Source organism: Podarcis tiliguerta (genome assembly GCF_965153285.1).
Source record: "Podarcis tiliguerta genome assembly, chromosome: 12".
Lineage (NCBI taxonomy): Eukaryota > Metazoa > Chordata > Lepidosauria > Squamata > Lacertidae > Podarcis > Podarcis tiliguerta.
Genome location: NC_139545.1, coordinates 12,632,724 through 12,660,171, shown reverse-complemented (window position 1 = coordinate 12,660,171; position 27,448 = coordinate 12,632,724). Strand labels below are relative to the sequence as shown.

General features: G+C 43.4%; 1 protein-coding gene across 6 annotated transcripts in view; it reads left to right on the top strand.

Moving 5' to 3' along the window:
- Positions 1–27,448, top strand: part of ZDHHC3 (zDHHC palmitoyltransferase 3) — a 54,155-nt gene that overhangs the window by 8,903 nt on the left and 17,804 nt on the right. For 4 of the 6 annotated variants that reach the window (XM_083405157.1, XM_083405159.1, XM_083405160.1 and 1 more), the window contains exons 2-5: positions 19,476–19,805; positions 22,230–22,354; positions 23,464–23,560; positions 26,160–26,241. In XM_083405157.1, the coding sequence (XP_083261283.1) occupies positions 19,500–19,805; positions 22,230–22,354; positions 23,464–23,560; positions 26,160–26,241 (610 nt within the window). In that variant the 5' untranslated portion in view covers positions 19,476–19,499. Of the gene's footprint in view, positions 1–10,913; positions 11,058–19,475; positions 19,806–22,229; positions 22,355–23,463; positions 23,561–26,159; positions 26,242–27,448 lie in introns of all 6 variants that reach the window. The other 2 variants (XM_083405158.1, XM_083405161.1) reach the window with 1 other exon arrangement.

Sequence of the window (27,448 nt, the reverse complement as noted above, 5' to 3'; positions counted from 1 at the left end):
CAGTTGCAATAGTTTGGAAAACAGGGCTTTCTGTTTCTGATAAATCCAGGAGCACAGGGAGAATATATCCTCCTCCTGTGTTTTTAAACTGCTCATTTTGATCAAGTTTTTGTCTCGCCAGAGTGGTGCATGCTTTGGTTATCTCCTGCTTGGACTACTCTATGTGGGGCTACCTTTGAAACTGTAACTAATCCAGAATGTGGCAGCCAGACTGGTGACTGGGAGCGGCCACCGAGACCATATAACACCAGTCCTGAAAGACCTATATTGGTTCCCAGTATGTTTCCGAGCACAATTCAAAGTGCTGGTGCTGACCTTTCAAGCCCTAAACAACTTTGGCCTTTTATAGCTGAAGGAGCATCACCCCCATCGTTCAGTGGTCTGAGGTCCAGCGTCAAGGGCCTATTGGCGGTTCCCTCTCCGCGAGATGTGAGGTTACAGGGAACCAGGCAGAGGGCCTTCTCGGTGGTGGTGCCTGCCCTGTGGAACACCCTCCCATCAGATGTCAAAGACAACAACAACTACCTGACTTTTAGAAGACATCTGAAGGCAGCCCTGTTTAGGGAAGTTTTAAATGTTTGATGTTTTATTGTGTTTTTAATATTTGATTGGGAGCCGCCCAGAGTGGCTGGGGAAACCCAGCCACATAGACGGGGTATGTATGTATGTATTTATGTATGTATGTATGTATGTATGTATGTATGTATATATAAATATTCTTCTTCTTCTTGACAGTTGAGTTTACATATACAGTCATGCCTCGGGTTACAGCCGCTTCAGGTTGCGTTTTTTTGGGTTACGCACCCGCCGAAACCCGGAAGTACCAAAACGGGTTACTTCCAGGTTTCGTCTGTCGCGCATGCACAGAAGCACTAAATTGCGCTTTGCGCATGCGCAGAAGCGCCGAATCGCAACCCATGCGGGCACAGATGCGCCGCTGCGGGTTGCAAACGTGCATCCCACATGGATCACGTTCACAACCTGAGCGTTCACTGTACAGTGGTACCTCAGGTTACAGACACTTCAAGTTACAGACTCTGCTAATTCAGAAATATTAAAGGTAAAGGTACCCCTGCCCGTACGGGCCAGTCTTGACAGACTCTAGGGTTGTGCGCCCATCTCACTCTATAGGCCGGGAGCCAGCGCTGTCCGGAGACACTTCCGGGTCACGTGGCCAGCGTGACAAGCTGCATCTGGCGAGCCAGCGCAGCACACGGAACGCCGTTTACCTTCCCGCTGGTAAGCGGTCCCTATTTATCTATTTGCACTTAATTGTGTTTTCGAACTGCTAGGTGGGCAGGAGCTGGGCCCGAACGACGGGAGCTCACCCCGACGCGGGGATTCGAACTGCCGACTATGCGATCGGCAAGTCCTAGGCGCTGAGGTTTTACCCACAGCGCCACCCGCATCCCTTCAGAAGTATTACCTTGGGTTAAGAACTTTGCTTCAGGATGATAACGGAAAACGTGCAGCAGCAGCGGGAGGCCCCATTAGCTAAAGTAGAACCTCAGGTTCTCATCCTGAAGCAAAGTTCTTAACCTGAAGCACTATTTCTGGGTTAATGGAGTCTATAACCTGGAGCGTATGTAAACTGAAGCATATTTAACTTGAAGCATATGTAACCCAAGGTACCACTGTATACTGATTCTCCAACGGCACACCTGGAAGACATTCCAAAGCCTTTCATTAAGTAACTTAACCCCAACTACAGGGCGTAGGTTATTAACCTAGGAGATAACAGTTTGCATTGGTGATCCCAAGGGCTAATATTTAATTCTAACCTCCTACTCAAGAAGCACAGCTTTCCAGACTTCTTGTTAAAAAATGGGTACGTTCTGCAACTTGCTCCTGCTAGGGATTATTCTGTTACTGCTTTGTGTGCTTCTAGCACATGGCTGAATCATTTACAGGCATTTCAGAGGCACCATGAGTCTTGTTTTCTGATGCTTTTTGCGTTGTTGTGTGTAACTGCATCTTTTGAAGTAATAAAACTCAAACCCTGTCCTATAAAAATGCGGCACTCATGCATCTAGCTGCGCAACTGTCTGAATCGGCCTGAAATACCAGAACCGTTGTGGTACAGAAGACCTTAGCGTTACGCTGTATGTTATACAGTCCAGAAACCAATGTATTTGGGTGGCAGGTGTTTGTTTTTTTAAAAAAATAATAATAATTGGTCCTCATCCTTATGCTGTTAATCTCTCCACTTCCTTCAAAGTTTTATTTGTGGAAATGAGGAGAAGTAGTGCGTGTGTGGTGGAAATCAGTTTTCTACAGCTTGTCACATCATAGCCATATTTCCTGCTCCCAGTCTGTTGATTAGACAATTAAACTTGGAGGCTAAATAGAATAAAGCTTGACTCTGAAGTCCAAAGATTTGAAAATCTTTTTTTTTTCTTAAAGGTTGTTACTTTTAAATATACTGCTTCTGTTTGCATGCTTCCTTCAGAAATACTGTATACGTGTTGTATTTTTTACTTTTTACCCCAAGCTTGTTGCTACATAACAACACTCATGAAGTTATATTCTGTCTCTATAGAGTATTGGCTTGAGAGTAGATTTATATGCACAAATGTCTGTCTGTCTGTCTGTCTGATTTATGAAGATAATCAGATCTGTTCAGATAGCACAGCAGTATTCATGTGGGCGAATAGAAAAAAATAAACTGTAGCATCTTCCTTGTGTGAGTTTTCTCAGGCAACAAGTGTTCTATCAAATGCATGATTATAGAAGTACTTTCACAGACATAAATTGTGACTATTGATTTTGTTTATTATAGGTGGTGTCTTAGACTCTCATTACTTTTTAAGTACTTTTGATTTGCCTTTTGTAAATATACTGGAGTGGTTGAATGTTACTTCCAAGACTACGCACATGTTGATTGTATAGACTATTTGAATGTCTGAGACCAGTTTTCTGAATTCTATAGTAGTCTGACTTAATCTACTCCCTTCGCTTAAAAAATAATTAAAGTCAAGGGGACAAAATAGAATGCTCCAGGGTTGCCAAAACTTGGTTTTTTGACTATAGTTCTCATCATCCTTGACCACTGTTCCTGGATGATGGGAGTTGTAGTCCAACAACAACTGGAGACCCAAGTTTGGGAAACTCTGCTAGCTTCTGCATACTTAACTGGAAGTAATTCCAGTTGAACAAAGGCAGTGAATATGTATACGATCTGCTGTATGCTCTGGAGCCAGGATTTAATCCCGAGTGATGCTAGAATCTAGTGCAAGATGCAACCAATGTCCCTCTGTTTGGAAACAAGGGCCACACTGTCAAATTCAACTGCAATGACAGTGGAAGCTTGCCTAGAAAGTCCGACAGGGTAACACTGAATTTCTAAAGGAGTCATTTGTAAAAAAATATATCAGAGGATTAGTTTAAAGCAAGTTGAAGTCAGGATGATTGAATTTCCTCGGGACATTTGGAAGAAACCAGTATTAATATTTTAAAAATAATAATTTTTATTGAATGATTTTATGTTACAAAAAACATTACAACCATACTACCACAACATATAATTGATAAAGAAAAATGACATACACCAATATTTTGTTTGTTATTTGTTATTTACCATCATATTTCCTCCCAAACATTCCACAGAAAACACACACCCGCACAAACACATAGTAATAATAATAATGAAAATAAATATTTTCCCCTTTTATCTTACAAAATCTTTACTTCTATTTTGACTTCCTGTCAAGTCCCTTTGCGTATATTTTATCTTACAATTGAATGTACACAAAACAAGTATTAACAAGGCTCAGATAAAATGAGCGATTGCATGAATATGGCATAGAGCAGAGTGTGGACTGAGCGAAATCACATTTTATTGCGTGATTTAAATCACCACCCGAAGGTTTGTCTTTGGCTGCAGCTTGCAGTTGGGTTGGAGAACTGTGAGCCTGAGTTTTGAAGCCATGCTAAACCAAACCTTGGCTTAACTGGGTGCTGAACAGGGACAAAAAGGATCGAGGAAGCATAGGGTGGCTACACGCTCCTCCTCTGGAGACAACATATTCCAGTAAGCTTGCCTTCTCATTTTTTGCCAACAAGACCAGCGACTACTAGCCATGAATAGAACATGTTTCTGAATACAGTGGTTCCTTGGTTCTCAAACGCTGAAAACCCAGAAGTAAGTGTTCCGGTTTTCGAATGTTTTTCGGAAGCTGAATGTTCGATGCAGCTGTTGGCTGTTGTTCCCGGGGCACCTGCACCAATCATAAGCTGCGCCTTGGTTTTTGAACATATCGGAAGTCAAACGGACTTCCAGAATGGATTAAGTTTGGCACATTTGTTTCTGCTGTTTATTTTGCAATTTTGTTTTTTGGGTTTTTCTGATTCATTTGTTTTTGTGCCTGTGTGGAACCCAGTTCAGCTACTGATTGATTGATTGATTGATTGATTGTGTGGCTGTGGAAATGGATAAAAGCCCCCCATCCAAACAATGACTATCATCAGTGCAGGTAAGAAAAAAAAAAAGATTTTAAATTTTTATCATCTACAACACTGTTTAATTTATTTTATAGTACAGTACATTGTTTATTGATTTCATTTTATGGATCTATGGTCTCGTTAAATAGTAAAATTAATGTTAAATTGCTGTTTTAGGGGTTCTTTTTAAAAGTCAGGAACGTGTTGATCCATTTTGCATTACAGTGGTACCTCAGGTTAAGTACTTAATTCGTCCTGGAGGTCCGTTCTTAACCTGAAACCGTTCTTAACCTGAAGCACCACTTTAGCTAATGGGGCCTCCCGCTGCTGCTGCGCCTCCAGAGCACAATTTCTGTTCTCATCCTGAACATAATTCTTAACCCGAGGTACTATTTCTGGGTTAGCGGAGTCTGTAACCTGAAGCGTATGTAACCCGAGGTACCACTGTACTTTCTATGGGAAAGTGCTCTTTGGTTTTGGAACGGACTCCAGGGACGGATTAAGTTTGAGAACCAAGGTACCACTGTACTAGTTGTTGGAGCTTGAATACAAAGGAAAGTTGTCTATCCTCTGACTGGAAGCTGTGAGAAACTTGATGCTAGACTAGATGTTCTGATACAGTAGGATTGCTGTTATGCCTAAAAAAAAAGTGCACACATTTGAGCTATTGGCACCGTTGACAAACTCTTGGTAGATTACAGAGTTTGGGGCATTTCTTAAATGTAAATGAAGGCACCTGCCTCAACTTGAGGTATATTTATGGGGATGTTTGCTCTGCTGAGCTCTCTCTCTCTCTAGTGGTTGGAATAATTAGTTGTACCAACAAGTAATGAGCTGCTGCTACGCTTGCATCTCATATTATGGTGGTTTCCCATTTGGTTTTGCACAATTCGGAGGTTAAGGGAGTATCCTGGCAGGCTCCTGGTTCACCTGCCAGGCATAGGCACCTGGAAATCCCACAAAGATAAGCAGGTTGGCAAAAGAGAGATGAAATCTGTATTAGCCGTGTTAGAAACAAAGCCCTTTCCTCTGCAGTCGGCCCAGAAATGGAGCAAATTTTCAGAATATTGTTCTGTTGCTTTGCCACTAATCAGTGGCGTAGTGTGGGGGGGTGCAGGGGGGGCCGGCCGCACCGGGCGCAACATCTGGGGGGGGGCGCTCGCACTCACAGCTCTCTGCCCCTACCTGGCTCACTCACTCTCTCTCACTGCAGTGCTGGCTGTGCGAATCCGATCCGAGCCGCCGGGTCGCCGCCCACTGTGGAGGGGAGGGTGCCAGGCGTGCAGTGCGGAGAGAGAGCGAGGGACTATCTGGGGGAGGGACAGTGCAGCGGGGGGCGCAAATTACTTGCCTTGCCCCGGGTGCTGACAACCCACGCTACGCCGCTGCCACTAATCCACTTGGTAGAAGACTTTTTCATGTTGACTGTAGACGAAGAAGTCAGGTTCCATTTCTCCATATTCAGCATAGAAACACAGGCTGCTAATCCCTTGGTAGGCTAGAGAAATTGTTTGCAGGCTAGTTATCTTCTTTTGGCTTATTCGCAAGGTTTGATTTTGGCTTATTCACAAGGTTATGCTCCGGGGATGCCCTCAGGACCTAGAGTCCTAGAGGATAAAGCTTTTTACCAAAACACTTGCCCAGGAGAGTGGGATTCAATGTGCAATATGCACAATGTGCAATGTGCAACAAAGCCAAGGACAAGCACAGAGAATTACAGTGGTGCCTTGCAAGACGAAATTAATTCGTTCTGCGAGTTTTTTCATCTTGTGAATTTTCCGTCTTGCGAAGCACGGTTTCCCATAGGAAATGCATTGACGGTTTCCCATAGGAATGCATTGACGGTTTTAAGAAAAAGGCGCAAGACGTTTTCGTCTTGCGAAGCAAGCCCATAGGGAAATTTGTCTTGCGAAGCAACTGAAAAAACAAAAAACTCTTTCGTCTTGCGAGTTTTTCGTCTTGCGAGGCATTCATCTTGCGAGGTACCACTGTACTTTAGTTCCCAGATATTATCGGAAGGAGGGCCCAAGGCATTATGGAGAACAGCAACATCTGACCAAAGATAGACATAATATTTTACAAGGACAGAGAGAAACACCAAGGACAGAATAATTGCAACACACAAGAACAACAAAGAGAGAGTTTGAATACTTCACCTTTAGGACTATAAATCATTTAAGGTGTTAATGCGAATGGAAGTCGTTAAAATTGCAGCTGCGGTATAAGGGTTTGTGATTCTGACTGGAAGTGTAATGGAAATTTATAAGATTTTGGAACGCAGAAATAGAGTAAATCGCCAAACCATCAATTCTCCCACCTAAATTGTACAATTTGGCTTTTGAGTGATTGGCATTATTAATGGTAGCAGAATTAGGCATTGTTGTAATGAGGCTTTTATTGCACTATTGCAATTGAAAACGAATAAAAAAATATTTTTTAAAAAAAACAGAAAACAAAACCAGATCTGGAAACAATCTAATATTTCACCAAGGAGTGAAAGACTTACGTTGTTTCTAGCAACCGGAAAGTTCAAGAGGGAGGCTTTATTTTTTTAAATTGGTTTTTTATTAAAGAAGTTCATAGAGTTCTTTCTACAGATCGTTCATGTTCGATGTGAGCCACCAGTGTTATAGGCAGTATAAAATTGGGGGAGAAGAGAGGTGGAGAAGTAAACTTTCATTCTTCTACATAGTGTATGCGCAAGGTTTTGTGTCAGTGTCACAGGGGTAGGTTCTGTTGATTTGTTGGTTTTTGTTGAAGAGGGAGGCGTTATGCCAGGTGTCAGGAATCTAAGTCCCATGGGCCAGAAGCGGTCCGTGGAGGTCGTTTGACTGGCCCACGAGCCGCCCCTGAACCGAGTTTCCCGCTCATGAACAGTGCTAAACCGGCTCAGCGCAGCATGGGGATTAGCTTCTGCAGCGCCGAAAACCGCACCTGTGCATGCACAGATACAGAAAATCACACCTATGCAAACGTAGACACCGAAAAACATGCGTGCGCAGTCCGGTCCACAGTGGCATCTCCATGGGACTGATCCGGCCCAGGCAAGATAAACCCTGATTTATACAGTCCTATCTTGGAAGTCGAACGGAATCCGTTCCGGAAGTCGGTTTGACTTCCAAAACATTCGGAAACCAAAGTGATGCTTCTGATTGGCTGCAGGAAGCTCCTGCAGCCAATCAGAAGCCGCGGAAGCTGCGTCGGATGTTTGGCTTCCAAAAGAAGGTTCGCAAACCGGAGCACTCACTTCTGGGTTTGCGGCATTTGGGAGCCAAAATGGACGAGTTCCAAGGCATTCGGGATCCAAGATACGACTGTACAGTGGTGCCTCGCAAGACGAAATTAATTCGTTCCGCGAGTCTCTTCGTCTAGCGGTTTTTTCGTCTTGCGAAGCAACCCTATTAGCGGATTAGCGCTATTAGCGGTTTAGCAGCTATTAGCGGCTATTAGCGTCTTAAGGGATTAGCGGATTAGCTGCTAAAAGGCTATTAGCAGGTTAGAAAAGGGGGGTGGGGAGCGGAAAAAAATCTCAAGACTCGCAAGACATTTTCGTCTTGCGAAGCAAGCCCATAGGGAAATTCGTCCTGCGAAGCGCATCGAAAAACGGAAACCCTTTCGTCTAGCGGGTTTTCCGTCTTGCGAGGCATTCGTCTTGCGGGGCACCACTGTATATTCTTACTGCCTAAGTCACAACTCCTGGCAGTGAAGGCATACTAGGGATTGCTTACTCACAAGCAGGCATCTTACGCATTGACCCGGATGACCCATCAAGCGGATCCTCAGCACGCAAGACGTATTTTTGACATGTTTGATGTCTGGGTTGTCCTCTGAGGACTCAGCATCTGATCCCAGGTCAAGTCTACATATGGCATCCAGTATGAATTCAAGTACAGTGGTACCTTGGTTCTCAAATGCCTTGGTACTCAAACAACCTGGAACACTGCAAACCGGTTTGCAAACTTTTTTCAGAAGCTGAACATGCTCCGTTTTGAGTGTCATACTGAGGTCTGTCTGTTTTTGTTATTTTGTGTTTTTGTTTTTGCGGCTCTTTTCGTTTTGTTTTTGTGACTGTGTGGAACCCAGTTCAGCTACTGATGGATGGATTGTGTGACTGCAGTACATTGTTTATTGCTTTCATTTTATGGATCCATGGTCTCATTAGATAGCAAAATTCACATTAAATTCATGCTTTAGGGGTTGTTTTTAAAAGACTGAAACGGATTAATCCGTTTTGCATTACTTTCTATGGGAAAGTGCACCTTGGTTTTGGAACGCTTTGCTTTTGGAACGGACTTCCGCAAGGGATTAAGTTTGAGAACCAAGGTACCACTGTACCATATAAGTGAGCACAGTTTATACCAAGCACCCTGTTCTGGGCTGCTACGCATTTTACAGAAAAAACTAGTCCCTGTATTTATGCCATAGATTTTCTGCAATTTGTTTTGAGTTTTTTTGAAGGATCTGAACAATCTTGTACGTGGGAGTCGTGTTCGCTCGAAGCCTCTTGAGTATATTTATTTTCAGACAAAATGTTCTTTAAATTTTACAGAAAAGACACGATCATTTCGTAGTGGAGGTATAGGAATCCCATCTTTTTCTGTGCCATATGAGGCAGTTCTTAATTCCAAGTAGATTATTATTTTATATTGTACATAAAAAAATTAAATACTGAACGTATAAAAAGCCATTTCAAAATAAAATAAAAGGCCAACTAGCACAGAGGGGGAAACAGTGTACATGAAAATGGGGAGGTTGTGTCTCTTAACACAGCATTGATCTCGGAGTCAGTAAAAGCAAATTACAACTAGCCGTTCTTAAAAAGCAGATGGAAGGGGATTATTATGATTATTATTTGCATGGGCCACCCTGTGTGTTTTTGCAGCAGAAAAATAAAACAGATTTTCCTATAGACAAGCTGATGTTTACCCACAGAGTCTGTTCTAAAATGAAGCAAAGAAACAGGACACTGTTAATTAAGCTATAAATATCTAGACTGCTTGGGGAGGACTCAAGTTACAAAGCAGTGATTGGGAAAGTAGGTGAGCATCTTTGGGAATATGAAAAATCAAAGAGGAGGAGACTTCTGCATCTTCAGGGCTTGAGCTGGCAATGGGATTGGCCCTGATACCTCGGGAGTTGTTGTTGTTTAGTTGTTTAGTCGTGTCCAACTCTTCGTGACCCGATGGACCAGAGCACGCCAGGCACTCCTGTCTTCCACTGCCTCCCGCAGTTTGGTCAAACTCATGTTACTAGCTTCGAGAACACTGTCCAACCATTTTGGCCTTCTCTTGTCCCCTTCTCCTTGTGCCCTCCACCCTTCCCAACATCAGGGTCTTTTCCAGGCAGTCTTCTCTTCTCATGAGGTGGCCAAAGTATTGGAGCCTCAGCTTCAGGCTCTGTCCTTCCAGTGAGCACTCAGGGCTGATTTCCTTCAGAATGGATGTGTTTGATCTTCTTGCAGTCAATGGGACTCTCAAGAGTCTCCTTCAGCACCATAATTCAAAAGCATCCATTCTTCGGCGATCGGCCTTCTTTATGGTCCAGCTCTCATTTCCATACATCACTACTGGGGAAACCATAGCTTTAACGATACCTTGGAGAGCTGCCACTAACTAAGAGTAGACAATATTGTGTTGGGTGGTGGAGTAGTAGTTTAATCTAAGTTTCTTTTTTGCGTTCATTCTTGAAGATGGAACTAAGTAGGGGTTACCTGTTACATTACCTGCATGGTTAGTAGCCACATCAGGAGGTTTAAATTTTTCAAAACCTAGTTGTGTCTATTTCCTAATTTTCATTGGCCCTGCAGCACACCAGTTCCCTTCCCAGCCATGATCCCAACTAAAATCACCTCCTCCTTTCCCACTGCAGGTAATTTTTTAAAAAAATCTTTTCCTTTATTTCCCCCCCAAAAAACTAGGTGCGTCCTATGGGACGGAGCGTCCTATGGGATGAAAAATACGGTATTCTGTGGCACTGCATATCAGACAAAGGGTTCTGTGATTATCTTATTCCTGGCTTTCTGGGAAAAGGAAGTGACTACAATAGAAAGGAAGGCAGCACCCAAAATAGCAAAAACCCTAAATAAATAAAACAAGAGAGAGAGAGAGAGATTACCCTCTGTTGGATATCAAAGGAGAGTTTATTGATATATTTGCTATGTTAACTAATACCCTTTGCAAGCACCTGTTGCTATTTGTGAACTTGTTACTCTTGGCTGAATCACCAAATTCGGCGATGCAGAGATTCTGGATTCTTGAATGCAAGCAGTTGGTCTCAGGAAAGTTTAAGCATGCATGCTAGTGGCAAAACTGACTTATTTAAAAGCAAATTGGCTTTAGTTCCAAGCCGGCTGACTATTTGGGCATCCGTGTGCGCGCACCTATGTTATGGCAACAAAGGTGCTGTTGAAGGCTAACAGTTGCAGGAAAGGAAATACCTTGGAGAACATTTAGATTATTTTCATATCTTCTCAGGAATGGCCAGCTTCTCCCCAGCCAAGATGCGGAGGATCAAAGGCTCCGTGGTGATATTATCCTTATCAGGCCTAGAAGTTTAATGCCCCCTTCTCCCCATCCCACAGCCAAAGGCCATCGTTGGCCCTGTATCCTGGTTGCTAGGTAACCCTTTGCATTCAGTTTTGTACTATATTTTGGAGGCTGGATGTTTGTGGTTAATTGGTAGTGGCTTTTAGAGATACTAATTTTTTTATTTTATTTTTAAAGACATGGGAGTAGTTCCAGGCTTTCGGCTATTAGCTACTGAGCCTTGAATTAACTCTCTTTTTACTCAGTGTAATTGAAAAAGCAAGGTTTATATAGTGACCAGGAATGTTTGTCTTTCTTCCAGCATTCCACACAGGTGGTTGTTTTCTTAAGCTGGTGGTTGTATTTGAATTCCTAACCCCTAACCTTCATGTTTGCAAGGAGATACGGCGAAAAATAAAAAGGAATCCCAGTATTCCACAAGCAGGATGTAAGTGCTACAAATGTTTGATGTATTACGGTATTTCAATATTTTGTTGGAAGCTGCCCAGAGTGGCTGGGGAAGCCCAGCCAGATGGGCGGGGTATAAATAAAGGTAAAGGTACCCCTGCCCGTACGGGCCAGTCGTGTCCGACTCTAGGGTTGTGCACCCATCTCACTTAAGAGGCCGGGGGCCAGCGCTGTCCGAGGACACTTCCGGGTCACGTGGTCAACGTGATGAAGCTGCTCTGGCGAGCCAGCACCAGCGCAGCGCACGGAAATGCCGTTTACCTTCCCGCTATAAAGCGGTACCTATTTATCTACTTGCACTTGCGGGTGCTTTCGAACTGCTAGGTGGGCAGGAGCTGGGACCGAACAACGGGAGCTCACCCCGCCGCGGGGATTCGAACCGCCGACCATACAATCGGCAAGTCCTAGGCACTGAGGTTTTACCCACAGCGCCACCCGCGTCCCTCGGGGTATAAATAAATTATTATTATTATTATTATTACAGCACCCTTTCTACAGGCGATTGTGCAAAAATACACCTTTGTTGTATTCTGACTTTTCCAGCTTCTTTAGATGATTCCAAGTTCTACTGTTACATGAGAGGAAGAAAAACTCCCTTCTCCCTACTTTCCCCACACCATGGAAAATTTTATACACTTCTCTCATAGCCCACACTTAAGTCCAAATTTCATAACCTTTCATCGTAGGGGAGTTGCTCCAGCCTCCCGTTTGGGCTACCCTTTTCTGAAACTTTCCAGCTTTTACAACAGCCATTTTGAGATGCGGCAACCGGAGCTGAACACAATATTCACAGTGCAGTCACACCATGAATATTGGCAGTTTTACTTTCAATCTAATGATCCCTAACTTGGAATCTTTTCACGGCTGCCATTCACTTGGTCGACATCTTCATCAAGCGATCTGCCACGACTCCAAGATACTTTCCCTGGCGACTTCATATGCCGGAAGTGTCTAGGTGAAGTCATGTGTTATTTGCCCTAGTGAACATCACTTTGCACTCTCTTACATTGAACTGCATTTCTGATTTTAACGCCCATTCACCCAGTTTGTAGAGATCCTTTTTGGATTAAACCACCCAGAACAGTCAGGAAACCAAGCCCTCCCATTCCTAACCCCCAGATGCCAATCATTTAAAAACAAGTTTAAAAAGCACCAGCCCCAATACAGATCCTTGGGAACCCCAATTCTTACACCCCTCCTTTGAGAGAACTGCCATTTTCTCCCCTACTCTTGAGACTTCCAATTCTTTAACCAGTTACTGCATCACCCCATTGATGTGCTTATTGATACTCTCAAAGTAAAGTAGAACCTCGGGTTACGTTACCCCCGGGTAACGTAAACTTCGGGTTGCGAAAGTATCAAACCCAGAAGTGTTTCGCCGCTGGTGCTTGTGCAGAAGCGGTCCTCCAGTTGCGAAAACTTCAGGATACGGCCGGACCTCCGGAACGGATCCCGTTTGCAACTGGAGGTACCACTGTACTCTGAAAGGACAAGACCTTACTCTGTGTAAGTCATGATGTTTCTTCTCCTGCAAGACATTTTCTGTGTGCTTGCTGATTATATCTTTAATAATGCTTCCCACCAGTTTTCCTGGAACGAACATCAAGTTAATGCCTTTAATTTCCTGGGATCCACTTCTGAAACTTGGTATTCCACCACTGGTTTTTGGTCCTTGCCAGTCTTAGGGGCGAATGACATATTTTTGTTAGAAAATGAGCAATTTCACATTTGAGTTCTTTTAAGAACTCTTGCAAGAATATCATCTGGTACTGTTGATTTGTTGGTTTGTAATTTGTCAGCAAGGCCTGGAATTCTGTCTTGATCGTCACTGTTTCCTCGTGAGAAAATTAGGCATGGAGATTTCACTGTCAACTTTTTCAGTCGGGGATGTTGTAGGTGCGTCATAATGATTTGTCGGTTGGAAAGGGACGGTTATTATCCCAATAATTTCAGTCGCTTTTAAGGCACTTTTGGCTACGGTCAATAAGTACCCTGACTTTCGTGTCCATTTACCATATTTTTTGCTCTATAAGACTCACTTTTTCCTTCCTAAAAAGTAAGGGGAAATGTGTGTGCGTCTTATGGAGCGAATGCAGGCTGTGCAGCTATCCCAGAAGCCAGAACAGCAAGAGGGATCACTGCTTTTGCTGTGTAGCCATCACTCTTGCTGTTCTGGCTTCTGGGATTCAGAATATTTTTTTTCTTGTTTTCCTCCACCAAAAACTAGGTGCGTCTTGTGGTCTGGTGCATCTTGTAGAGCGAAAAATACGGTAGCTTTTGAAAAGTCATTAAAATGTTTGCTGCCTAGAGACAGGCACTGCTTTCAATGGAGACTGTTCGTTCTTCTGCCAAGACCTCTGCTGATTTTCTTTTCTCTTCCTCTTAAAGAAGTCTTTGCTCTTCATGACTGTATTATTTTATTATAGGCGGCTCTGCCCTTCAAACTGCATTATCTTGATGTTACTCATTCTTACAACAGCTCTGTGTGAGGTGTTACATAACTAATACTGCAGTATTATTATAGGTGGAGGAACAGAAATGAGTTCCAGTGATTTGCTCAAACCACAAAGTGCTTCTTGCTTTAAGAATTGGTGCTCCCAGAAGGTCACCCTTGTATTTTGGCACCATAATGTGAGATGGTTGATAATCCATAACTGGATAGGAGAATGACTACGGCGCTGTAAGGCTAAAAGCAGGCAAGAGTATGAAACAGTGGTTTGAAGGCACTTCGCTTAAACACACCCCTGGCATTTTCTCCCAGTGTTGAATCTGGTCAAACAGGTTGGGGAGGGTTTGGGGAAAGAACTCCAGCTCCCTTCATTGGCTTTGCAGATGATTTCCTGATTGTTAGGTTTATAGCTTTGGAGTCTCCAGACAAGAGACTGGAGACACCTTTCCCCAACCTTGGCTTTCCCAGATGTTCTTGGAAGTGCAGCTCACAGCCAACATGGTCAGTGATAGGGGGTTATGGTCAAGCAACACCCAGAGGAGCCAAGGTTGGGGAAGGCTGATTTAGAGCAGTGATGATGATGATGATGATGATGATAATAATAATAATAATAATAATAATAATAATAATAATAATAATAATAATAATTTATTTATTTATGCCCCGCCCTTCTGGTTGGCTTTCCCCAGCCACTCTGGGCGGCTTCCGACTGAATATCAAAAACAATACAGCGTCAGACAATAAAAACGTCCCTAAACAGGGCCGCCTTCAGTTGTCTTTTAAAAGTAAAATAGTTGTTTATTGCCTTGACATCTGCTGGCAGGGCATTTTACAGGGCAGATGCCACTACCAAGAAGGCCCTCTGCCTGCTTCCCTGTAACCTTGCTTCTCGCAGTGAGGGAACTGCCAGAAGGCCCTCAGCGCTGGGCATGATGCGGGTGGAGACGCTCCTTCAGGTATACTGGACCGAGGCCATTTAGGGCTTTCAAGGTCAGCACCAACACTTTGAATTGTGCTCGGAAACGTACTGGGAGCCAATGAAGATCTTTCAGGACTGGTGTTATATGGTCTCAGTGGCCACTCTCAGTCACCAGTCTAGCTGCTGCATTCTGGATTTATTGCAGTTTCCGAGTCACCTTCATGGTAGCCCCACGTAGAGCGCATTACAATAGTCCAAGCGGGAGATATCCAGATCATGTGCCACTCTGGCGAGACAGTCTGTGGGCAGGTAGGGTCTCAGCCTGTGTACCAGATGGAGCTGGCAAACAGCTGCCCTGGACACAGAATTGACCTGCGCCTCCATGGACAGCTGTGAGTCCAAAATGACTCCCAGGCTGGGCACCTGGTCCTTCAGGGACACAGTTACCCCATTCAGGACCAGGGAATCCTCCTGGATTCCCGGAGGCTTGGTGGCTATTGCTGAGAGGATGGAGCAGGATGGATTTGATTTAAAGCAGATTTATTTAAATCACTAGTCGGTAAGACTTGATTTAAATCATTTTTTTACAGAAAGGCTCAGTCTTGCTTGTATAATCTTAATATTTACAGCCAGATGAAGGTTTCATTTTTTGGAATAATAACTTTTCAGAGTAGTTTTTACAGTTATATCAAAAAATACTGATTTGGTTGTACTATTAGAAATACATGGACCGATAATTATGAAATTATTGTGAGGTTTATTAAGTTAACTGTTTATATTTGGGCAACTTTTCTGCTGCACTTTATTGGAAGGAGAAAAAGAATCATTTCCGTAATAACAATTTAAACTATTTAACTAAAATAGATTCTGTGTATATAAACTTGCAAAGGAACAATGGGATTAAGGTTTTTCCTCCACTCTGTATGTTTACTTTATAACATTTTTCCTGGTAAGAAAAGGCATGTTAACTCTGCAGACACAAATTCACACTTTTGAGAACTGTAAAAACAACCATCTGTGATAATATCTTCTCGTTAGAAAAACTGCCCCAAATAATCTTCGAGAATAATGTAATTTAAATAGAAAATCTTTAGAAAGATTTATCCTCCAAAAGCATTTTATTTTTAAAAACCCGATTTGAATAAAAAATATATATCCGATTTTTAATTTTTATTTTTTTAAAATAAAAAGTCATTCATTTTTATCCACCCTGGGATTGAGGCAAATGTAGTTCTGTTTGGCTTCAAGTATAAGAAGCTGCCATCGCTGTGGTTATCACTGCAGACGAAGCGTTGCCATCCGTGCGGGGTTGCGAAGCTGCAAAGGTGGAGTGTTTTGATCTTTAATTTTCAGCATTCAGACATTTGCTGAGTATTGGGAGTGGGGAGGGGGGCGGGAATGCAAGTCTGTAAAGCCGTTAGCAACAATACCATCCGTATCCCAGATTCCGAATGGAAGTCAGTGATTTGTTGTTGTTGTTGCTTAGTTGTGTCCGACTCTTCGTGACCCCATGGACCAGAGCACGCCAGGCACTCCTGTCTTCCACTGCCTCCCACAGTTTGGTCAAACTCATGCTGGTAGCTTCAAAAACACTGTCCAACCATCTCGTCCTCTGTCGTCCCCTTCTCCTTGTGCCCTCCATCTTTCCCAACATCAGGGTCTTTTCCAGGGAGTCTTCTCTTCTCATGAGGTGGCCAAAGTATTGGAGCCTCAGCTTCAGGATCTGTCCTTCCAGTGAGCACTCAGGGCTGATTTCCTTCAGAACTGATCTTCTTGCAGTCCATGGGACTCTCAAGAGTCTCCTCCAGCACCATAATTCAAAAGCATCAATTCTTCGGCAATCAGCCCTCTTTATGGTCCAGCTCTCACTTCCATACATAAGTCAGTGATAAACTTGTTTAATTGCTGAGTCTCACTCGTTGGATCATCACCTGGTCACGGTGAGTGGGCTTGCACATTTCTATGACCCTTGTGAGCGAAGCTGTCGGGAATATCGTAAAGAAGCAAAGATCACCAGTGTTGAAGCAATGATTCTTCAACATTGTTGGACTGGTGGTCATCTTGTTCGGATACCTGATGATTGCCTTCCAAAGCAACTGCTCTATTCCAAACTTAAAAATGGAAAGCGTAATGCTGGTGGTCAACAAAAGAGGTTTAAAGACTGTCTCGAGGCAAATTTTTAAAAATGTAGTATAAACACTGACAACTGGGAAACACTGGCCTGCAAGCCCTCCAATTGGAGAACAGCTTTTACCAAAGGTGTTGTGGGCTTTGAAGACACTCAAACTCAGGGTGCAAGGGAGAAACACGCTAAGAGGAAGGCACGCTTGGCAAACCCTCACCATGATCAACTCCCACCCGGAAACCCATGTCCCCACTGTGGAAGGACATGTGGATCCAGAATTGGCCTCCATAGTCACTTACGGACTCATTGTTAAAACCATTTTTATGGAAGACAATCTTCCTCAGCTACGAGTGATTGCCAGAGAAGAAAGAATTGCTGTGTTTAATGTTTTCCCCATTGGCAATTGGCAATTACAGGTTTTTAAAAAATCCATTGAATATTTAAAGTGGTGGGTAGAAGGGAGGTTACTGGATTTCTAGGGCTTTTCGCAATTTAAGTCTTGAGTATGATTAACGCATTGAAAACTAGCGTGAAGCTGTAGCACAGAAGAGTCTCTTCACAGAATGTAATTTCTTTTGTCTTGGTTAAGATGCCAAAATAATGCAGAAATAGGTATTTCAGTAATCCAGCAACTTTCTTCCTCATACACTAGATTTGTTTTCAGGAGTGTCCTAGTCATATTTTGTTGGAAATTGATTAAAAACAAAACACAAAAACCCAACCTATTCCAGCTAAAAATAAATATCCTCTTGGTAACCATCCCCTCCCGGCCTTCTCTAAACGGTATAAATGCAGAATACTTACTTGTGCATAATGTAGCCCATGCTCTGTTCAACGAGTTTTTAATTTGTGGACCTTGAGCAATTTCCATTTACAGTGGTGCCCCGCAAGACGAATGCCTCGCAAGACGGAAAACCCGCAAGACGAAAGGGTTTTCCGTTTGCAGAGGCGCTTCTCAGGACGATTTTCTCTATGGGCTTGCTTCGCAAGACGAAAATGTCTTGCGATTTTTGAGGTTTTTTTCCACTCCCCAACCCCTTTTTCTAAAGCGCTAAGCTGCTAATAGCCTTTTAGCAGCTAATCCCTTAAGCCTTTAATAGCCGCTAATAGCCGCTAAACCGCTAATAGCGCTAATCCGCTAATGGGCTTGCTTCGCAAGACGAAAAAAACCGCAAGACGAAGAGACTCGCGGAACGGATTCTTTTCATCTTGCGAGGCACCACTGTATGTGTTTGCTCAATCTGAACAGTGATAATTAGAATAATCAGCTCACGGTTTTGCAATGAGATTGTCATTAATTACATATAACCCATATTAAGGAATAGAATTCCTCATTTGAATTTTTAGAACATTCTCAGGAACTGATTGTGTATGTGGATATAGTTTTGTGTCTCTCTCTGTGTGTAATACAACATGGAACATTTCTTTATGGATTCCACTTGCGTATCAAAACAGCCTGAGAACTCATCTCCATTGTACCTATACTGTAAAATAAAACTTGTCGCCATCAGCCTCTATGATGAAAACGAGCCATTTGTGGTTTGGAAATTACAAGTCCTTCCAGCATGTGTGGCAGAATACCGTATTTTTCGCTCTATAGGATGCACTTTTTCCCCTTCAAAAATGAAGGGGAAATGTGTGTGCGTCCTATGGAGCGAAGACGCCATAGCCCCGCGACCCTCTCCCGGCTGGAGAGGTGACGCGCAGCTATGGCAGGAGCCTCTGCGCTGTGCCTTTCCGCTGCTCTCTGACCTGCTCTTTGGGGCTGGTGGTGGGCTTCCCCCCGCCAGCCCCAAAGAGCAGGTCAAAAGGAACCTGAAGCCTGGAGATGGAGAGGGGTCGGTGCACACCGACCCCTCTCGCTCTGCAGGCTTCCAAGGTAGCCGCCTAAACGCACCTTAAACGGCACCTTGTTTTAGAGCGGGAAAACAAGAGGGGGAAAATTCTCCCTCTCTCTGCGCAGCGCCTCCTGCCGCTTCTCTGAAGGGCGGCTGGGCAGAGAGGGGGAGATTTTTTTTTCTTGTTCTCCCCCCTCTAAAACAAGGTGCGTCCTATTGTCCGGTGCGTCCTATGGTGCGAAAAACACGGTAGTAGGTGCTTGTAGCATTCGTAGACGAACTCAAGTTTCATTAACAATTTTGCCTTATGTCCCTGTGCAATATTGATCTTTTAAACTTAAAAAAGAACCAGTCCATAATGGGATATATATAAAAACCCAAAATTTATTCATATTAATTTTAATGTTAATGTATTATGCCAAAATGTGTTTGGTTGTGAAGTGTTGTTGTTTTTATTTTTATTAGGTATTTTGTGGTTTTATATCTTGATTTTATTCTGTGAACCACCCTAAGACCCCCAGGTATAGGGTGGTGTATTAAATAAATTCAATAAATAACCACCACTACCTTTTTGTATTTTTTAAAACAAGCCCCCCAATGAATCGCCCTTTAACAGAGTTCCCTCACGAGAATTCCGTGACTTAGAGGCGACCCCCCTTTGACGAAGTTCATGAGACGAAGGACGGTTATTTATTTTTCATCTTTTTTCCAGATCCAAGAATGGACATTATAGCCTATGATGATTACTCCAATCCACCGATGCAGAGATATTGAGAGGAAACCGGAATACCTTCAACCGGACCAGTGCGTTCCACCCCCCACACGCGGTTCCTCGGGAACAATGTGGTTTATCCGTGATGGCTGTGGTATTGCCTGTGCGGTCGTCACTTGGTTCCTGGTCTTCTATGCCGACTTTGTGGTCATCCTCGTGATGCTGCTTCCCTCCAGAGACTATATTTACAGCGTGATCAACGCCATCGTTTTCAACACCTTGGCGTTCCTGGCTCTGGCTTCGCACATGAGAGCTATGGTAACAGATCCTGTAAGTTTCCTCTCGGAATATATTAACCAGCTGGTGGCTAGTTCTCTTTTTCTTTTGAGGGTGATTTAGGGACTAAATATTCTAGAACCTATTGAACACACGCAAACACGATACGGTAGAACATTGGTCCTCAAACGGCTTAGTTGACGAACAAATCAACACCGAAAACCCGGAAGTAAGTGTTCTGGTTTTTGAACATTTTTCGGAAGCCGAACATCCGACGCGGCTTCCAATTGAGTGCAGGAAGCTCCTGCAGCCAATCAGAAGCCGCGCCTTGCTTTTTGAATGGTTTTGGGAGTCAAACGGACTTCTGGAATGGATTGAGTTTGAGAACCAAGGTTCCACTGTATCGATACAGTACCTGGGTTTCTATCAACCTGCCCCCATGAGTGGGAAGAACTTGATTTATTTGAAGCATTGTCCCTCTATATGCATTTTTGTGGGGGTGGGGCAGATCATAATACAGTGGTACCTCAGGTTAAGTACTTAATTCGTTCCGGAGGTCCATGCTTAACCTGAAGCACCACTTTAGCTAATGGGGCCTCCTGCTGCTACCGCGCCGCCGGAGCACAATTTCTGTTCTCATTCTGAAGCAAAGTTCTTAACCTGAAGCACTCTTTCTGGGTTAGCGGAGTCTGTAACCTGAAGCGTATGTAACCTGAGGTACCACTGTACTGGGGTCATGATTAAGAGAAGCTATGGAGTGGCCATAAGGCATCATTTGAATGAGATATGAAGGAGGATAGAGAAGAAATCTGTCCTTTTCTCTCTCCTCAGTAGTATGTGCAATGTTGCTGACATGTCGTGGCATGAAAAGCTGGGGAAAGCCTGCCTTGCATTCCTGTTTCTTTGGGAAAGTTCCACCGCGACTAAAATCTATTCTGAATAAAAGCGTTTTGTGTTAGCACTGGCTGGTGGCTATTGAAGGACACCCAAGTTTTCTCCAAGTGTATTTTATCTGTGGTCCTGTCTAAAGTACTTTTTCAAGCTTTCAGCTCTTTAGAGGGCTGCGAGATTGAAATTTTCAGGAAAAAGCAGCTTTCCCCTTTGCGTGTAAGTCTTGACTTAAATTCTTATCTGGATTATTGCCCAAATGTTATCTATTCAGCTTGCAAATTTGTAACAGATGACATAGACGGGAATCTCCCAGTCTAGCAAAATGGGTGGGTCTGTTTTCATTTTCCTAAACTTTTATTTGGAGTTCTAGCCGCCCTCGAAAGAGGCATACAAATCCTTGGTCTTCCCTCTAACCCTGTATTGTTTCACATTTCAAATGAACAGGACTTCCATTAACTATAGCTTCCCATTACACTTGAACAGGGAAACTATGGCTGATGGCTTCAGAATAAGTCAGAATAAGAAACCATGGTTTGAAGTTGTCTTAGTTTCCTGCCTTGCTCTGAAGTCGTTAACCAGAGTTACCCAGTTTGGACATACAGTGGTACAGTGGTACCTCGGGTTAAGTACTTAATTCGTTCCGGAGGTCCGTACTTAACCTGAAACTGTTCTTAACCTGAAGCACCACTTTAGCTAATGGGGCCTCCTGCTGCCGCTGTGCCGCTGGAACCCGATTTCTGTTCTTATCCTGAAGCAAAGTTCTTAATCTGAAGCACTATCTCTAGGTTAGCAGAGTGTGTAACCTGAAGCGTATGTAACCCGAGGTACCACTGTACCTTGGTTCTCAAACTTAATCCCTTCCTGAAGTCCGTTCCAAAAGCAAAACATTCCAAAACCAAGGCGCGCTTTCCCATAGAAAGTAATGCAAAACGGATTAATCGGTTCCAGATTTTTAAAAACAACCCCTAAAACATGAATTTAACATGAATTTTACTATCTAACGAGACCATGGATCCATAAAATGAAAGCAATAAACAATGTACTGTAGTCACACAATCAATCAATCAGTAGCTGAACTGGGTTCCACACAGTCACAAAAACAAAACAAAAAAGAGCTGCAAAAACAAAAACACAAACTAAATAGCAAAAACAGACAGACCTCAGTGTAACACTGAAATCGGAAGCGTGGCACTCAAATTGGAAGCGTAACACTGAAAACGGAGCACGTTCGGCTTCCAAAAAAGGTTCGCAAACCAGAACACTTACTTCCGGGCTTGCAGTGTTTGGGTTCCAAGTTGGCGTTTGAGAACCAAGGTCCCACTGTAATGGGAAACTATAGTTAATGGAAGACTTCTAGGCTGGCTGTGCCAACCCTGGAGGGGAGACTGAAGGGCCTGTGTTTTTTAACTTCTCAGAATGTCTGCACTGGTGTTGAATACCATTTCAAACAAAACTCTGTTAATGTACCTAGCAGAGCGAAGTTTAACTTACCTTGTATAATCAGCAGTTCTGTGATGGGGCCTATTGAGGTTTTTTCCCCTGATAGTGACTGAAAGCACTCCGAAACCCTTATATTTTCATTTGCAGGGTGCAGTCCCCAAAGGTAACGCCACAAAAGAGTTCATAGAAAGTTTGCAGCTGAAGCCGGGGCAAGTAGTTTACAAGTGTCCAAAATGCTGTAGCATCAAACCTGACAGAGCGCATCACTGCAGGTACGGGCACATTCTTTCGTTTATGGTTTACTTATGATGATGAGGTGGATGGCTTGATGCGTTACATCTGCAGTAATAGGGCGGGTTGTACCGGTCATTATTGTGATGCAAGCACATTTCCATGTTTCATTTGCACCTTGGCTGCATTTCGGCTCTTGTGACCTCAAGCTTTTGGCCAAGTGGAAATAGTTCTTCTGGTATCTGGAGAAAACATGGGTCTTTGAAGCCGATGGAATTCCACTTTGATTTATATATAATTGTACCTTGGAAGTCGAACGGAATCTGTTCTGGAGGTCAGTTTGACTTCCAAAACGTTCGAAAACCAAAGCGCGGCTTCTGATTGGCTGCAGGAAGCTCCTGCAGCCAATCAGAAGCCGTGGAAGCCCCCTCGGACATTCGGCTTCTGAAAATCGTTCACAAACCGGAACAGTGACTTCTGGGTTTGCGACATTCGGCAGCCAAAATATTTGAGAACTAAGCTGTTCGAAAACCAAGGTACGACTGTATAATTTTATTAAGTTTTCTGTTTTACAATTTAAAGCATTCATTTTTACATCCTTAAGATATCAATGACTTCCTTTCTTCTCTTTCCATGGTTCATTTTACACATCATAAATCCCTGCATATTTTACAAAAACTATACCATTATTGCATGCATCAAAACTTGTTTGCACTGTTGAATTTATCTTAATGCTGCCATCGTTTTCAGCAGTACACAATTATTTCCCATATATTCAGTAAACGTTTTCCAATCTTCTTTAAACTTATGTTGTCTTTGTTCTCTTATTCTATATGTTAAGTCTGCGAGTTATGCATATTCTGTCAGCTTAAGTTGCCATTCTTTAGTTGGGACGTCACTCGTTTTCTATTTTTGGGCTAACAAGACACGGGCTGCAGTAGTAGCATACATAAATAACCATTTTTGACACCTGGGAATTTCAGTCTGAATTATCCCCAACAGAAAGGACTCTGGGGTTTTTTGGGAAAGTACTTTTAAACACTTTTTTCTTCCTTCATTATGGATCATTTCTCAATACTCATTTACCCTTTTACAAGTCCACAAGGATTTTCCGTGTGCATTCGATTTACAGTGTGCATTTCTCTTTCAGTGTTTGCAAGAGGTGTATACGGAAAATGGATCACCACTGCCCATGGGTTAACAACTGCGTGGGAGAGAACAACCAGAAGTACTTTGTACTGTTTACAGTAAGTAGTTCATTGTGTGGATTTTTCCTGGAATTCATAAAGGGGCCTTGAAATGTCAAGTGGGACTTCTGTGGTTATCAGTATAATTACACTGCAATTCTTATGGGAAAGTAATGGATTGTTAACACTGCAAAATGTCCGGGGCAAAGTAGTTTAAAAGGATAAAAGCAAGCTGGCAAAGGTATCCATTATTACCTATTTAAAGCATCCCATCTTGGATTGGATCAGATTTCACAGTGGTGGGCAACACACATACATATATGTATATTTATGTACATACCGTATTATTCGCTCTATAAGACGCACCAGACCACAAGACGCACCTAGTTTTTGGAGGAGGAAAACAAGAAAAAAAATATTCTGAGTCTCAGAATCCAGAACAGCAAGAGGGATTGCTGCGCAGTGAAAGCAGCAATCCCTCTTGCTGTTCTGGCTTCTGGGATAGCTGCGCAGCCTGCATTCGCTCCATAAGACGCACACACATTTCCCCTTACTCTTTAGGAGGGAAAAAGTGAGTCTTATAGAGCAAAAAATACGGTATATATGCGTGCGCGCACGCACACACACACACTTATGTGAAAAAGAAGGCATACCCTCTTTGAATTCTGTGATTTTACACATATCAGGACATAAAACAATCATCCATTCCTTAGCAGAAATGTTTGTTCTGTATCTGCAGAAGGGTGCATGTTTGTTTGTGTATCTGAAGAAGTGTGCATGAAAGCTTATAGCCAGAACAAACATAGCCGATCTCTAAGGTGCTACTGGACAATTTTTAAATTTTATAAGTTTTTATTTATTTACTTCGGCTGCGTCAGACCAACACGGCCACCTACCTGAATTAAAAAACTTAAGTTCACCTTATGATTAAATAGCTTGTAGAACCACCTTTAGCAGCAATAATTTGAAGTAATGGTTTTCTGTATGTCTCTCACATGGTTGTGGAGGAATTTTGGCCGATGTTAGAACTCGGGATGGAAAAGCTAAGAGCCAAATGGCTTTTGGGACCTGGGTTGTGGGTGAATGTCTAGTCGCCACTGGGGTGTGTGTGGGCAACACTTTTTATTTATTATTTTGATAAGCATGAACTAATATGCATTCACATAAGTGACATATTGTTAATACCACATTTTAAACAGAAAATTTGACACGTTTAATTTGGTGTTTACAATAAAAATATTGGTACCGTACTTGAGTTTTCAAAACACTCTACTCTTTATTGTTAAACTCCTTAACGTACAGTGGTACCTCGGGTTAAGTACTTAATTCATTCCAGAGGTCCGTTCTTAACCTGAAACTGTTCTTAATCTGAAGCGCCACTTTAGCTAATGGGGCCTCCTGCTGCCATTGCGCCGCCGGAGCACAATTTCTGTTCTCATCCTGAATCAAAGTTCTTAACCCGAAGTACTATTTCTGGGTTCGCAGAGTCTGTAACCTGAAGATATGTAACCTGAAGCGTATGTAACCTGAGGTACCAGTGTATTGTTTATTCTTAACGTATACTTCAAGGCCTCAAATCACATACATTTCAGAAATCCTCAAGTGTCAGCCAGGCACAAAAAACAGCACCCAGATTTTTTGAGGTGCTCACAAATGGAGAATCTTTAGGTGCAAAATGCACCTAGCACCCTGCTAATATTGAACCCTGATTTTGGCCCGCTCTTTACAATGCGCTCTACGTGGGGCTACCTTTGAAGGTGACCCAGAAACTACAACTAATCCAGAATGTGGCAGCTAGACTGGTGGCTAGGAGTGGCCACCGAGACCATAGAACACTGGTCTTGAAAGACCTACATTGGCTCCCAGTGCATTTCCAAGCACAATAAGTGTTGGTGCTGACCTTTCAAGCCCTAAATGGCCTCAGCCCAGTATACCTGATGGAGCATCTCCACCCCCATTGTTCAGCCCGGACACTGAGGTCCAGCTCTGAGGGCCTTCTGACGGTTCCTTCCCTGCGAGAAGTGAGGTTACAGGGAACCAGGCAGAGGGCCTTCTCAGTGGTGGCACCCACCCTGTGGAACGCCCTTCCATGAGATGTCAAGGAAATAAACTGTAAAAACTACTCTGAAGAAAAATATTATTCCAAAAATGAAACCTTCATCTGGTTGTAAATATTAAGATTATACCAGCAAGAATGACTCTTTCTGTAAAAAATAATAATGCTTTAAATCAAGTCTATCTTCTGTAGATTATTTTGCTTGATAAACCATCATATTTCAAAAGAGTTTGACCTGGCTTTGTAAAAAACAACAACCCTGCTATTATCGCATGGAAGAATAGATCCCCTCTTACCCTTGCCGTTATCTCATAATTCAGTACTGTTAGAGAAGAATAGAACTATTGTTCAGTCAGTTTACTCCAGGTATTTTTCCACTTGATATAGCTAGGCCTATTAATTCTTTGGCTGAAGTAATTTAGGAGATGAGGCTGAGGATAAGGCGATCTGTATAAGCATGTGAGCTTGAATATATTTCTCTGTCCTGAATGCCATGTCTTTGATTTCGGCTTCAGCTTGAAACCGGCAAACAAATTGGGGGCATTCAGAAATGCGCCTTGAAGTCTGTGTGTCTTCATAGTTCAAAATCCTATTGTGTTTCAGATGTATATAGCACTTATTTCCCTGCATGCCCTGATCATGGTTGGATTTCACTTCCTGTATTGCTTCGAAGAAGACTGGACAAGTGAGTATATTGACAAATGCCATGCTTTCTCGTGAACTGGATCCGACTCTTTTCGAGCTAGCGAATTGCTTCGTGCCCCCGATCCACAAAGTTGCTTTGTGCAGGTTTTGCCAAATCAGGATGGCATCCAGACCATAGCTGCCAACCGTCCCTTATTTGGCAGGAAACTCCCTTATCCCAGCGGCGTGTCCCGCTGCTGTCCCTTATTGATGATGTCCCTTAAATCTCCCGAGTTTCATGCTCGCCCGGCTCGGGAGGGAAGCAGCGGCTTGGGGTCCTCCGCCATGCGAGAGAGAGCGCGCACGAGCTGCCGCAGCTCCGTCTCTCCCTTTCCCCCCTCGGGCGCGTTGTGAGGAGACGGGTGGCGGCGGGCGGGCAGGCAGCCCCTCTCTTGTGAGACTTCCGCCGCGCTGCCAAGGGAAGCCGGAGGCGGCAGCGGCTGAGGAGGCAGCCTGAGGGAGGAGGAAGAGGAGGGGATGGGGAGGGACGCAGAAGGGCGGCGCTTCAGCGGCGCCGCAACCGCCTCATGCTGGGCTTGCGGGTGGCGTGGGCGAGAGTCTCTCTCTCCCCCCCTGGGCGGGGAAGGGCCGATGGAACTCCTTGCGCCAGGACGACGGCAGCCCCGACGTGCTGCTTAGCATCCCCTCCAACCAGTGCAGCATCTTAATGTAGTGATTTCCCCCTCTGCCTCCCTTTCATAACTCTATTTTTATAAATCATTTGTCCATTCATAGTTCAAATTTTTACTACAAGTTTTCTGTCAATCCTACCAACGTATGTAACTCTTTACAATAGCTTTTCAACTAAATTATAAACTTTCCCCCTTCTTTATTAAAGAGGTCCTCTTCCTGGTTTCTAATTCTGCCTGTAAGCTTTGCCATCTCGACGTCGTTCATCAGTTTTGTCTGCCATTCTTCTTTGGATCATCTAGTCCAACCCCCTGCAAAACACAGTCAGTGGCAGCCAAAGCAGCATGGCTCCATCAGTGCCGGATTTCTGCATAAGCTAAGCCAAAATCCCTTATTTTCGAGGCTGCTGGTCCCTTATTTTCAAATCTGTAAGTTGACAGCTATGATCCAGACATGCAGAATGGTCTCTTCCTACTGTGTTTTTGTGCATGAATCAGCCCTTTTAGGTCCCTTATAAGTTTGCTGGACTCTCAGAGGCCAGGGACTGTTAGCAGTTCGTGTTCAGGATCCTTTGTTTT